Genomic DNA, 14,700 nt, shown 5'->3' on the forward strand with positions numbered 1-14,700 from the left:
AACAGACTATAGCTGCGGCACGTGTTGGCTGTAGATACGCATGCTATGCATAGACTGCAAAAAGAACAGATTACAGATGGAATGCTGAGCAAATCAAACAATTATCCTCTTTCACATTCGAAATCACCATCGCTTAGAGACGCCGGATTCGTGGCTGGGCGGAACAGGAGGTCCAGGGATATTCGGACGGTTTACCGTACACACCACGGAAACTACCGTAGCACGGAATTTATGAAGCGGAAACTGGACAACATAATAGCATTGACCATTGTACACAAGGACTGTTCCTGTTCCGTTTTTGCGCATAAATACGGCGCATAGAACACGATAATTTTTTGCATACAGAAGACTCAAGGGAGGATCTATATTTATATAAATCAGAAAAGATACCCTTACCTGGTTGGAATTATCACTGGTTAAGTGGAACTACAATACATGCCATTATCATAAGAAAGCCCTGAAGAGTCAGAGCGATCTGCACTCTGACGAAACACATGTCGGCTGGCGTGATATAGCTCGAGCAATAAAAAGAAAAAATTGTTCACACAAGAAGTGGACATTAATTCTCATGATTATACTGACCGGACGGACAACTACACCACTCTGTTTGAATTTAATAGTGTGTGTGCATAGGAAATTGTTTTTAATTGTTTAGGTGTTGTGCAGCAACATCTTTTTGAGGGGTTGAGAGGGTCTCCCCTCTCCTGTGGCACCACCACCTGTAAATTAACAGCCGTGTAGGTAGTCAGTAACATAGCAGAGCGCAAGTATTCCCTGAATGGTAAAACCCTGCATTTTTGTGAATTTAATCCTCTTTCACATATCTAGTTTTAATCCATCGCTTCTTTGATCACCATAGTACCACAGTTTGGAGCCAGCCATATGCCAATCTGTTTTGAACCTGCGCCCCGCGGGAACATTCTTCCCCGAAAACAGGTCCTCCCAGGAAAACAAGCATCCTAAGAGGGGTTTTGGGGTTTCACCCCTCGTCAGGTGTTTTGTCCATTACGCAGGTGTGTCCCCCCCCCCCCGAGGGACCCCTTGCTCCATGGGGGACTGCCAGCTCTGGCAAGTCTCCAAGAGCAGTGTCATCTGCAGGCACCAGGCCTTCCCTCAGAGGTACAGGCTCCTACTCGGCCTGTGCACCTTTGGAGGCTGAGAGGCCATCCCTCCTGCCCCTCCTCCAGTCCAGGGTTTTAGGCTCCAGGATCCTCGGACTCTCCTTCAGGTCCTTACGTGCTCTTGTAGTAACACACACCCCTTCAGGTGGATGCAGCTAGGCAGCTTGGGTCCTCCTCTCTACCTTTTCCATGTCATTCCCCAGTAAGCACTCTACAAACATGGCAGGGGACACAGCTACCTTCTTTGTGCCATTAATTCCCCCACCCAAAGTCAATCACAGCCATAGAGTGCGACTTTGTGACATTGTCAGTGTTGACAATCTCGTGCACCTCTTGTAGGATCTGGTCTGGGGAAACCCGTTTAGTCTTAATAATGGCCCACTGCCACCTGCATCCCTCAGGGCCTTCACCTCCCCCCACTGATTTCTGGGCACTGACGGTATTGCTCTATAATTGGAGGCCAGTAAGTCAAGGGGGAATGTTCTCCCAACACAGGGACACTAAAGTGGCCTCTGGGTACCCTATGGGATCTTTAGGGGCAATCTCCGACCCCATCCCTACACTGGCCAAAACCTTTGACTGGTCACCAGTGGATGCCTTTTTGGTGCACACTGCATCTCCTGTCTTGGGTCCCGGCAAATTACTGTCAAAACACACTTAAGCCTTCAAAAATTCAAACTTCTTTCCCTGAAAGCCCCCTCCTCTTTGAGTGGCATGTGGCTCCCTCCTTTGGTCTGTGGGCTATCTTTCTTTTTAGCCTTACCCCCCTCTTTACCCAGAAGAGGGGCCTGATCACCTTTCTTCTGGTCATCTCCCAGGGACTTCCTAGGGACCCTGGTACAAACCCACTCATCGGCTGTCTTGCCAAGTTCTCTGGGGGTAGACAAGAGTTCATCAAATGCTGATGCAACTTCTCTGAGTGACAATTTGTCAATCTGTGCTGCTTAGTCAAATTGTAGAGCCCTTTAATTGGGTCTACTTTGTTACCTTTATTTCACCCATCCTGTGCCTTAACTGAAGTGTTGACAAAGACCACTCATGTTTGTGTTGCCCCCTTTTGTGCTGTCCTAAGTTTCTGTCTGTACTTCGCAGGAGCGAGAGCAAACAACTCGACAAGTGCTGCCTACATGTGTGGGTAGGAGTCTGCTACCTCATCCTCCGGTGTGAGCAGTCTATTGCTAGCAAGTACTGGTACGAACTCCCAGAGTAGTGTCGCCCGGTGTTATGTACCCACCTACGTCTTCAGAGCCCTCTCATATGAGGCCAGCCTCTTGTCTATGTCTTCCCACTGGACATAACTAAGGATAATTATTTTGGGCGACCTTAAATCAGGTGCAGCCGTCACCACTCCAGTAACCATTCTGCTGCCACCATCTTCTTTGGGGGTCTAACCCGAGTCAGGCCCTCCTTTCCTCCAGGGCCAATCTTCTCAGCCAAGGATATGGCTTTCTCCTTCGTGTCCAGTGCTACCTATGGCTAGTGACAGAGCCTGCTCTAGAAGCCAGCCTTGGTTGGTGTAAGGGGACAGGCTCCCTTCAACTCCTCTCAGGATACTGTTGGCATCGTCCAGCACATTACCTTCTTCCCCACTACTTGGGGCCATTTCCTCTCTGGGCATGGAGGAACTTTGTGGGCCTCTTCCCGAGCTTTGAGGGCCCTGATCAACTCCTTTTACATTGCTTTGGCTCCCATATTGATCTTCCAGTCCTTACAGAAGACTCTCAGCTCATCCCTTCTGTATGAGGGAAGGTTGGTCATATCGACCTTCATGTATTCCTTGCTGGGAGAACTGGCTTACAACAGCGGAAAATAAAACAATCTAACAATGGAGCTGGTGCCCTTGCACATATCCACTAATTTGAGTCATGATACCTCGTGACTAGTAAGACTTCTAAGTAAAACAAGTTGAACATGTCTGAGCCCAACAATAGATAGCAGGGGTATGCAAAGCATGTGTATCTACAGCTACACATGACACAAACCTACTTTTTCAACATTAAACACTTTCCTTCTACATGAAGGAGAACGCATTGACGAAAGGAAAAAAAATAAACACGCAGTCAGTGGTAGATGAAACAGCATCCCGACTACTAATTCCTCCAGAAAAATCTCCAAGGTATTTGACGTTGTAATGTAATGTGGATATGTCGGGTGCGGTTTGTCACCCATGAGGGTACCAAGGTGCGGAGTAGATTAGTGTAGTCGTGTGGTGAGGCTGTGTCTTAATACAGTTAATCTTTATGGACACACAAGAAAACCAATTGAATAGCCAGGTACTTAGCTTCTTAAGGAATTCAAGAAGTGAGGAAAAGACCCGATGTACTACTTGAAGTCGTTCCGGGATTTGGCAGCTTGGTAGGAGAAGGATCGACCTCCTGTTCTGCTTCTGTGGGATGTGTGTGTATGTGTGCAAGTGAGTGTCTGGTGTGTTAATGGCAGTGAAGTTGGAGCTTGAGGTATGCAGGTCCAGTTTTGTATAGTGATCTGAATGCGTGTGTGGGAAGTTGAACTGGAAGCGCTTTTGGTTGGGAGCCAGTGGAACTCTGATAAGTGGTGCGAGTTTGGCACGGGACGTGGAGGGAGAGTCTGGCCGCAGCTTTTTGGATGATTTGAAGTCTGTGAAGGAGATGGGTTGTGATTTTGGAGTAGCATCGTTTTAGTCAAATCTGCTTGTTATTGGGTCTTTGGTGATGGTATGCCTGGTGTCTAGTGGGAGCAACTTGAAGAATTTACGTAACATTCGGAGGATGTGGGAGCATAAGGAGGTGGTGGCGTTGACCTGGGACTTCAAGGTGAGGTTGGAGTACAGGATGAGGCCTAAGTTCCTAGTGTGGTCGGTTGAAGTTGTGTGTGGGTCCAAGATCGGCAGGCCACCAGGTTGAATCCCAAAGTGAGCTCTTATTCCTGAAGAGCAATACTTCAGTTTTGTCTGTGTTGAGTTTGAGGCATTTTCTTTCATCCAGTTGGCCACGCCGGTCGTGCATTATTTGAAGTTTGTCTTGGTGGTGATGTTGTCGTCTGAGAGGTAAAATAATTAACTGGGAGTGTTCGAAATAGGAGATGGTGTTGATTTGAGAAGCCCAACCAATGCCTGATTTGAGCATTTCCATTAAAGTTTAGCACTTCCTTCAACAAAGGCTAGTTGCAGATGAAGCAATGTTATGCTGTAGCACACATAATGCCAAAAAACATTTTTAAAAATCAGGTCCCCGAAAACTGATGCAAATTATCATATTTTTAATGAAAGATGTAAAATGCAATGAATAAAAAATATGCTATATCAATAATTTCTCCCAAAAGAGAAAAGAACAAGCATTGTCATAGCCAATAGGTCTCGCCTTTGGGACCTTATAAGTACTTATTTATGCAGCACAATATCCTTGGTGCAACAACATCAACTGTTGCATGGCTAAACACTTTATAAGGTCCCAAAGGTGAGACCTATTGGCTATGCCAGTGCTTGTTTAAGTATGCTACTTCATCAATACATCTGAACGTGTGCATTCTCTCAACATTTCAGAATAAGTGCACATTATTCGTATTAGAATTAATTAGCACCTAGTCTTAATATGAGTAGGAGTAGTAAAAGTAGTCGTGAGAGTAGGAATAGAAACACTATATTGCTCACAAATTGATAAGTTTTAGAATTTCAGAAGACTGGGAGGCAAATTAAATCAAAATAGAGAAGAAACTCCGAAATAATACCCTATGCCTTATGAACTATGATTATTTGAAGCGTCAGGTAGTTCGCTTCGGAGGGCTTTTATACATCTTAACATGCAAAAGGGAAAGACAGCAGTAGCGCTTAGAAGCACAGACATGGGCAAGCAAGATGTTAGGTGGGTAAATAAAATAAAACTGGAAAGAACGAGGCAGACAGTGTGACCCAAAGTTCCAGTTGGATGCTGTATACATTGAAAAAGCCGGACAGGGTAACATGGAGCCACGATGATCTTGTGACACCCCCGGGGCGTCCTGGCCCCAACTGCAGACAGTAAGCCTGACTCATACAAATGGAACCAAGTAAAATGGATTACTCTGGTGGAATCGATAAGGGCGCAACAAGCTCAAAGCAACCTCTCTTGCTTCTGCCCAAGGCACGCTCATTTTCACCAATGCATAATTAATATGCCCCGTTGCAGGCTCACGGTTTTATTGCTCGTTGAGACAGGAGTCTGTGGGATTATGCAGGACCTCGTGGGTTGGAGGTGAAAGGGTGCTGCTCTGGCTCTCCTCTCACCCCTCCCCCTTTCCTTCCCTTGGGATTCGGGCAATCAGGTAGACAGTATAGATTTTGCAGTCAGCAGGCAGATGGAAGCCGCATAATACAACCAGACTTGTGAGCGCATGGTCATAGAGTGGAAAAATGCCAACATGATAAAACTGTCCGCTTCATCTTATTATCCTGCCGGTGCCTTTTAATTATAATGCATCCTGCTCAGCAGTCGCTCAAAAATGTCCTTGTCACTAATTAGGTCTAAACCAGAATAAAATAGCAAAGTGACAACAATAAATCTGCACACGCCCTCCCTACAAATGCAAAACAGCGAAGAGACAAGCAAGAAAGAATGAAGCAACGTGAATAAAACTGCCCATGTATAAAAACAAAACAACGAAGAAATAACTAATAAGGGTGGAAAAGCAACAGAACAGCGGGGAGCAGAAGCGAAACAACCGGAGGTACAGTAAGGAAACACAATAATTAGGACACAACAATGAAACACAAAGGGAACACCCTCAGGGCAAACTAGGATGCACAGCAACTTAGTTAAGACAAGAGCGGGTGCCTCGCGCTAAAAGTGGTAGGGTTGAGGGGAGTGCGGCCGACAGCACACAAAGCGTTTCCCTTGAGGGAGCGAGCCAGGGGCACCATGTGTTTGTAAGTTAATTACAAACATATGGTGTCAAGCTCGCTCCCGCAAGGGAATCGCCAAACGTGAACACGTTGCCATTAAAGGCAATGGCGATTGCTTAAGGTCTTTTTCCTATGCAGCACATGCCCGCTGCGTAGGCGAGACCTAAAAAGGAAAAAAAGAAGGCTCATTACGAACACGGTTGCTGCAGATACTAATTTGATTTCTGATATACAGAAGTCTAAAACTGATTAACTGCACATTGTTTTCCAAAAAGGACCACTTTGCTTTATCCAGAACAGCAGATGAAGGGGGGGGAGAGAGACATTTCAAAATATGCTTGAAAAAAAAGGAAGCACAAATATATATTGCATGTTCTTATGTGTTTATATATAATTCTAAAAGGTTTACTTCAAAATACCTTTAATCTGCAAGGTACCACTGGAAATTTTATCCTGCTGGTTGGGACTAACTGGCGGCATCTTGTCCCCCACCACCAAGATTTTATTGGACAACAATGGTTTGGAAGTTTATTTATTCCTTAAGGAATATGCCCATGCATCTGGGGTTGTTCATCGAGTTAAAGTTACTCACTTTTGATACATACACGTATCTTTTGAAAGAGGTCGAATTCCATTTCACTGGTGCATCAGATTTCACATTTAATCAGCTCTGTTCTCAAATCTTTTCAATCTTACTTAGTAGGTGAATTTGCTTATTTTCCAGCATCAATTGCACGCTATTCCATTTACAGTGGGTGTGATAAAGGTCTACTTTTTGGATTACAATAAAAAGCTGCTACCACGTCCAAGAGTCATTACATTTAAAAAAAAAATACTCGGTGGGGGGGGGGGGGGGGGGGGAAACAGTGCACCTAGCACAGTTGACAAGTTGAACTTGCTTTCCTTGACATTCATTTTTCAAATACAGCTAAGGTCATTGATGGGAGGGGGTGATCAATGCTTTATTTCAGTCAGCAACATATGCTTCATTTGGGTTTAATCATCACATTCATTTTCAAAATTTGCACATGGGTTCTGGGTGTAGATAAAAATGTTGCCTATGGTGAGTAGCGCCAAAGGCTTACAGAAAGCGAAAAATTAAAAGCAAACAAACATCTTTACAAATCCAAATGCAATATGGGGATTTGAGAATTAGAAATCGTGACAAAATGCAGGAAAACACAAAAGACAATTATTTATTATAAAACTATTCTATAAAGTTAGTTGGTAATGGAGTGCAAAGGGCCTTTGTCAGCAGTTGTGTGAACCTACATGCTATTTATACTGTGTATCACGAGGCAACACATACACCCTTTGGTTAGTAACCATAAGTGGACCTAGTTACAACTTTATATTTGATATTATAATGGTAACTATATCAGATGACCATTTCTATATATAGTTGGTTTCATTACCTTTATAATACACGAAAGCCTGCACTTGCAGTATTAAAAAGTCTTGAATTCCAAATTAATAGTGCAGATGTGACGTCTCTAGCCACCGGTAGTAAGAAAACGACGTAGATGCTCAACTGTAAAAACTTATTACAGCTAAATTGTGATGTATAATGTCCGCTGACCGAGCCAGCAGCCAAGGGCAAAGGTAGGTCAAGGAACAACTTTTCAGCTGTAATTAAAACAATGAAAAGGAGAACTGGCTATTATTTATTGTGATCTGTTTTTCTAAAATGAACAGTGATCAGCAGTAGAGAGAAACTTTTAATCCACGTTCAGGCCCATAAGGTGAAGTCCAATTCTTAACATAGTTTTTGTATAGTTGTCATTACTTTTGTTTCCAAAAGGCGGGCCCACGTGAAATGGAAAAGTGATCCCTACTTGGATTGATAATCTTTGCAACTGTTGACTTTACCGGACTTTGGCACTATTCTGCCCTATGGATATAACACTTACCGGGTGGAAGGTTATCCAAATACCGCCCGAACAGCCCTGAAGAAGTCAAGGTGTACAACTTATCGACGAAACACTTGTTGGCTGGCTTGTTGTCCCTTAATTGATTTTCCAACGACACAATGTTGTGAAAATTTGATTTTGTATTGCTTTACTTTTGGAAACAACTGTAATTACATCTATACATAAATATTTTGAAGTATTGGACTTAACTTCATGGGCCTGGACGAGGATTAAAAGTGGACTACTCACTGCATACAATTGTATTGACGATTTTTAGAGTGCTCAGATTTGAAGTTTGACTTATTGTTGCCCCCCTAGAGTGGGCAGTGTGGGATTGTGGATGGTAACCAATCCTTTCCTAGGAGCACCACATATACTTTGTATATGATATATACTTTCCCCTAAATAAGAGTGCAGTGTGCGCATTTGCTTGCTTTATACCTGGTTACTATAGCCTGTTTGAGTAGAGAGAAACTTATGGCAACATGTTTATTTTTGGAGGATAGTTAAGTGCAAGAAATACCTATGCATTTCACAACTGATTTACATTAAACTGATTTGAAAACATTTCAGCAAAAAATTAAACACAAAACATTATTCATTTCATGCTACAGATTCTGTGTTTATTCTTCATGACTGTGACCATACCATCTGAAATATAAAGAAGCAAGACCCCAATAATTTAAGATGTTTGTCGGATGACTGATGGCGTGTGAGCATGTAATAAAAGAAAGATATTCCTTCTACTGTGCATAGTTAGGATACTGCACGTCACTATGAAGTTCCACAAGCATTTAAAGGAACATGGACTGTGGCCTCGTTCCTGTATATGTTCATGGAATTCCTCCAGGACTTGCAGTATCCTTATAGTGTATGGAAGGCAGTATTGTATTTCTTATAATAAATGCTCACATGCCATCAGTCATCCAACAACATCTTAAATTCTAGGGGTTCTTTATCTCTTACATTAAACTGTCTGTCAATCATCACCCTGAATTCAAAATGGTGTCATAATTTAATTAATAATAATAGCACACTTTTTTCCCTTTATGCAGATGGCTGAATACATTATTTATAACAGTAAAGCTGCCATTTGGAGCCTTAGCCATTTTTCAAATTCAGCAACATTGTTATGTTTCCATGTTTGTCATACAGTTTTAAAAAGATAGAAATGCAATGCCCATATTGAGGTTTTTTTAAGGTGTAGTTAAAAAAAAAAAAAATGTTATGTAATCTAGAACTTTTTCTCTATGTTTTGAGCTAGTTCTGAGATCCTGCAAGGTGGCCGGACAATTACATTTTTATGAAGTTAGTGAAGCCAACCTCGATAGACGTGTCCTACAGAAGCATTTTATCCCATACATGCGAGAGGCGTTAGTGGCTCATTGCTTACACTCCAGGATTTGTGTGCGGCGAGCCAGGAATAGAAGCCAAAACGGTCTCCGACCGCAAACCAATGTCCAGTGGCATTGCTGTGAAAGCTTCTGCGCATAGTGTGAAGGCGTAGTCTGTCCTTTCCCCATAGTATTCACAGTGCCTTTGAACTCAGCTGTTGGGCCACTGGACTCTTGCTTCAGTTTTAATATCTTTGGGCTTGCACCTATTGTTTTGAATTATCAGGCAGAGCACGGACTTAACTTTAAACAAAGCAGTTTGGATCAGGTGGTGAACAGCCCGAGTTGAACTGGTCAAGTGTGCGTCACTGGAAGAGGAGGATCCGACTCACCAGGGCAGACATTACTCACAAGAGAGAGGAGGTACTTAAACTTCAGTGGACTGTCCTGAGGTAGGCTGATTCTTCCCCAACAGTGACACCTGCTTCTATTTCTGAGCTTAAAGGAAGTCTCTCCTTAACCCTACAGCGCAGAGACCAAGTGGACTGTGGAGCTTACCTCCAGCCTCTTCATCCGTCCACTATCTACGCTGTATTCACAACAGACCATTTTCAGGAGACCTAATAGTAACTGTAGGACAGCGGAATCAGACGGTTTGTTGTTCCCCAAACAACCCACAGTCCTTCTAGCGATTGACAGCAGGATGTAGTACTTGAGCATGGAGTGTACCGGCATATGCAGCTGGAACTAACAGCATGGAAGAAAGTAAACCACCAAAACGTTTGACACAAATCCAAATGCAAGGAAAAAGGTGACAAATGTGTACAAAAGGGAGGACTGCTGCACGTGCACATACTATAGGAGGAGTGGTCAGGACTGCGTGCACATGCTTGAGCAGATATGGTACTGCATGAATGTTTAGCAGCTTGGTACCCTGCCATAACATAACATAACATAACATTAGCTCCTTCCACTTGCAAGGCTAGGCTTATGAAATATTGCTTTACAGTATAGCTCACTATGGTACCGGTAAGTCTTCTAAGAGTGCTTGACACATTCATCTAGGTTGGTGGGTTATGTGTCAGATCACGTATAACAAATGTATGTGTGCCTTCTACAATTGTGACCATTCCACGTCCAAGGTGACAAAGGAGAAGAAGAGTTACAAGTCCATGACTGAACAGCATGTTGTAGCATGAGAACTGTCCATTTATCATAAGTTCTTGATGCATTCCTTTTACATCCACTGTCAATTAACCCAACCGCCAAAATAATACAATTCTTTGGATATGTTCTACTGACTTAGGTGAAGTTTTATCTACAGCCGTCATATCTCTGCATTGCGTAAAGCTTCCCAGTTTTGTGAGTAAACTACATGGCATTTTTGTAGATCAGAGATGTCTAATATAGTTCCAAAAGAGCAGATCACAGCTAGATGTTAAACATTTCTAAATTAAGTAAATTATCTTTAATATGAAGCCTTCTACTAATACCCATTTCCTCACTTCACCGGTTTGATGCAAACTATACAAATGATTTAAAATCGAAATGAAACTCAAGTTAGAAAAGTTTATCCCAAAAATCTGGCATGTATCTGGGTCTCTTTGACCTGCGTTGGACACCTAACTCTAATCGAATATTCTACAGGCTTGACATCTTAGTCTTGGACAACTGTATCCTAGTATGAAGGTTTCTCCCACCCACAGGACCCTTGCAAGCCCAGCACTTCGTTAAAGGGGCTCTATGTGGACGAATACAAAACTCAGCTCACCAGATCTGTATTCGCATTCAAAGGATCCGTCCATGAGGTATCTCGGTGGGCATCTCTTCTCCCTCATAGGCCTCTGTGGTTGTTGGTATACCTCGTCCTCATCGTCATTGTCAAAGCACACAGGAATGACTTCTTCGACTTCCCCCAGAGATGCCTCATGCTGTGAGGGGCTTTCTACGTAATCTTCAGGGTCAGTCACTGTGACTATATTTATGGTTGCAAAATCTACAACAACAAAAAAAGACTTCAGTCACTGTGGACAATATTTGTGAGGAACTAAACATATAGAGTTACCCAATTCTTTTGAATTTGCAATTACCCATATGTTTGTATGAAATCAGGAACAGACAGTAATACTTCCCTATTCCCATATTATTAAAATTGCAAATTTATTTAACCTTATCAAAAAAAAGTCTATGGGCACACTCTTTTGTCAGACCACTGAGCAACAGGTACCAATGGGTTTTAGACACTGGCATGTCATTAGGGGACACCGCTGAGGGCTGTGCACTGATTTCGCAGTTTTACGGGGTCCTCCTAAGAGTCAAAAGGACCAAGTCTAAGGATGGTATATTTCCATTGCTTAGCCCAATTCATCCTTCAATGGCTTAACGAGATTTGACAGGAGAGAAATAGGTCACAAGGAAAGTGATTACGTTTTTAAAAAAAAACATATACCCCCAGCACATTTTGTTTTCTGTGAAAAATCCGTTTCCAAATGTGATCACCAAGTTCTATGTATGTGTTTAAAAATATCACTTTCAACCACTGCTAAACTTATTTGCACATGGATATATGGAAATCATACAAAAGGAATATGCTACTTACCAGTATGCATCTGTTCTTGGCATAGAGGGCTGCAGAGTGGTACATTATGAATAGATCGCCATCTGGGGTTGGGCTCGGATGATTGCACTTGTTTTTCTCTTGGAGAAGTCTTTTGTAGTCACGAGACTGGTGACTCCTCCCTTGGGTGATAGTGCGCATGGGCATCAGCTCCATCCTTAGATTGTTTTGCCATAGTAGGGTTAGATGGAGTAGTATGATAGAATACAGAAAGAGATGCCCATGTAAGTGTACCTAAATAAGATAATGTTGGAACAGACACAGGTTTCCGGGGAGGCAGGGAGTGCATGTACCACTCTGCAGCCCTCTATGCTAAGAACAGATGCATACTGGTAAGTAGCATATTCCGTTCGAGGCATATGGGCTGCAGATGGTACATTATGAATAGATTACACAGCAGTTACCTCCCTAGCGGTGGTCACCAGTGTCTGTTGCAACAGTCTGAAATAAAGTTTTTAATACAGCCTGGCCCACATTTGCTAGTTGTCTTGCCTGCACGTCAACACAGTAGTGTTTCATGAAGGTATGCAGTGTAGACCAAGTTGCTGCTTTGCATATGTCATCTAGGGGAATGTTCCCTAAGAATGCCATAGATGCCCCTAGTTTGCGTGTAAAATGAGCTCTAGGGGGAACTGTTAGTGTTCTTTTTGCCTTTATGTAACATATCTGTATACATTTTACAATCCACCTGGCAATACCTGCTTTAGATATAGGGTTGCCTTTATGTGTTGGGGAAAACACTACAAATAGTTACTTAGTTTTTCTGAAAGTTTGTGTTCTTTCTATGTAGTATAATATTGCCCTTTTGACATCTAGTGTATGTAGGGCCCTCTCTGCTACCGTCTGTGGCTTTGGAAAAAAGACTGGTAGTTCCACTGGTTGATTGATGTGGAATGCGGAAATTACTTTAGGCAAGAACTTTGGGTTTGTTCTAAGAACCACCCCATTCTGGTGTAACTGTAGAAATGGTTCTTGTATTGTTAATGCCTGTAACTCACTCACTTTCCTGAGGGAGGTAATGGCTATAAGGAAGGCCACCTTCCATGTAAGAAATTGTATTTCACACCTATGCATAGGTTCAACAGTTGGCCCCATTAGTCTGGTGTGTACTATGTTGAGGTTCCAGACTGGAGAAGGGGGTAGTCTTGGTGGATTAACTCATTTGAGGCCTTCCATGAAAGACTTAATTGCGGGTACCCTAAACAGGGATAGACGTTGCCTGTTTTGCAGGTATGCTGCTATAGCTGCAAGATGTACTCTAATGGAGGTGTAAGCAAGGTTACATTGCTGTAAGTGTATTAAGTAGCAAATAATATTTTGTGTAGATGTGTCCAGAGGGTTGATGTTGTTACTGTTACAGTATACAGCAAACTTTTTCCACTTTGCTGCATAGCAGGCTCTGGTAGTGGGACGTCTTGCTTGTTTAATAATTTCCATACAGTTTGGAGGTATATTTAAGTATCCAAATTCTAAGACCTCAGGAGCCAGATCGCTAGGTTCAGTTGTTTGGGATCTGGGTGCATTATTTCTCCATGGTTTTGTGTAAGATGCATGGGTGAGACTCTTAATTTTTGGTGTGGCACCTGTGAGAGTTGTAGGAGCGTGGTGAACCACGGCTGCCGTGCCCACGTGGGTGCTACCAGTATCATGGTCATTGAATGTTGTTGCAGTTTTCAAACCACTAATGGAATTAGTGGGAGAGGGGGAAAAGCGTATGCAAATTTGTTGGACCAATTTATCCATAATGCATTGCCCTGCGACAGGTGGTGTGGGTACCTGGATGCGAAGCTTTGGCATTTTGCGTTCTGATGAGTGGCAAAGAGATCTATCTCCGGTTGTCCCCATCTTTGGAAGAATGGCTGCAGTATTTGGTTGTGCAGTTCCCATTCGTGTATTTGTTCTGACTCTCTGCTTAAGATGTCTGCTATCTGATTTTGAACTCCTGGAAGGGGTTCGCCTAACAGATAGATGTTTTGAGGAATGGCCCATCTCCAAATTTCCTGCGCTAGTCTAGATAGTTGGAGAGAGTGTGTCCCCTCCTGTTTTTGAATATAATACATTGCTGTCATGTTGTCTGTTCTGACCAGGAATGCTTTGTTGAGAATATGCATTTGAAAAGCTTTTAATGCTAGAGACACTGCTAGTAGTTCTAGATGATTTATGTGCAGTCGTTTGTGCTGTACACTCCATCTCCCTTGTACTGTGTATCTCTCCATAGGAGCTCCCCATCAGGTGAGCGATGCATCCGCTGTTAGTACCACTTGTGGAATTGGTTCTAGGAACTACCGCCCTTTGGAAAGTTTTGTTGTGTTCCACCACTTCAGAGAGCAATGCGTGCGGTCGTCTACCAACACCAGATCTGTAATCTGGCCTTGAGCCTGATTCCACTGTGTTGCTAGACACTCCTGCAGCGGACGCATTTGTAGTCTGGCATATGGGATTAACAGTATGCAAGAGGACATCATCCCTAATAACTGCATGAACACTCAGGTTGTTAGTGAGTGTTGCGGTTGAAATCTTTGAAATAGGGTGAGTATTGTCTGAATCCTGACTGGATTGGGGTATACTATGGCTTTTTCTGTATTTATAGTAGCCCCTAGATATTGTTGAACATTGTTTGGTTGCAGGTGGGATTTTGTGTAGTTCACCGTAAACCCTAGCTGGTGCAGTAGTTGAATTGTCTTTTGTGTGTTTTGGAGACATTCTTCTTGTGACGTGGCCTTTATTAGCCAGTCGTCTAAGTAAGGGAAGACATGTATTTGCTGTCTTCTTAGGTGTGCTGCAACCACTGCTAGGCATTTTGTGAACACCATTGGTGCTGTTGTGACTCCAAAAGGAAGGACCTTGAAATGATAATGTCGTC

General features: G+C 43.0%; 1 protein-coding gene across 7 annotated transcripts in view; it reads right to left on the bottom strand.

Annotated features, from left to right (window-relative positions):
- Nucleotides 1-14,700, bottom strand: part of LOC147709768 (uncharacterized) — a 353,428-nt gene that overhangs the window by 185,210 nt on the left and 153,518 nt on the right. For all 7 annotated transcript variants that reach the window (XM_086928219.1, XM_086928218.1, XM_086928223.1 and 4 more), the window contains exon 8: nt 10,992-11,216. In XM_086928219.1, coding sequence (XP_086784345.1) covers nt 10,992-11,216 — 225 coding nt within the window. The remainder of the gene's footprint in view (nt 1-10,991; nt 11,217-14,700) is intronic.

This window comes from Lissotriton vulgaris, chromosome 6 (genome assembly GCF_964263255.1).
Source record: "Lissotriton vulgaris chromosome 6, aLisVul1.2, whole genome shotgun sequence".
Classification (NCBI taxonomy): Eukaryota; Metazoa; Chordata; class Amphibia; order Caudata; family Salamandridae; genus Lissotriton; species Lissotriton vulgaris.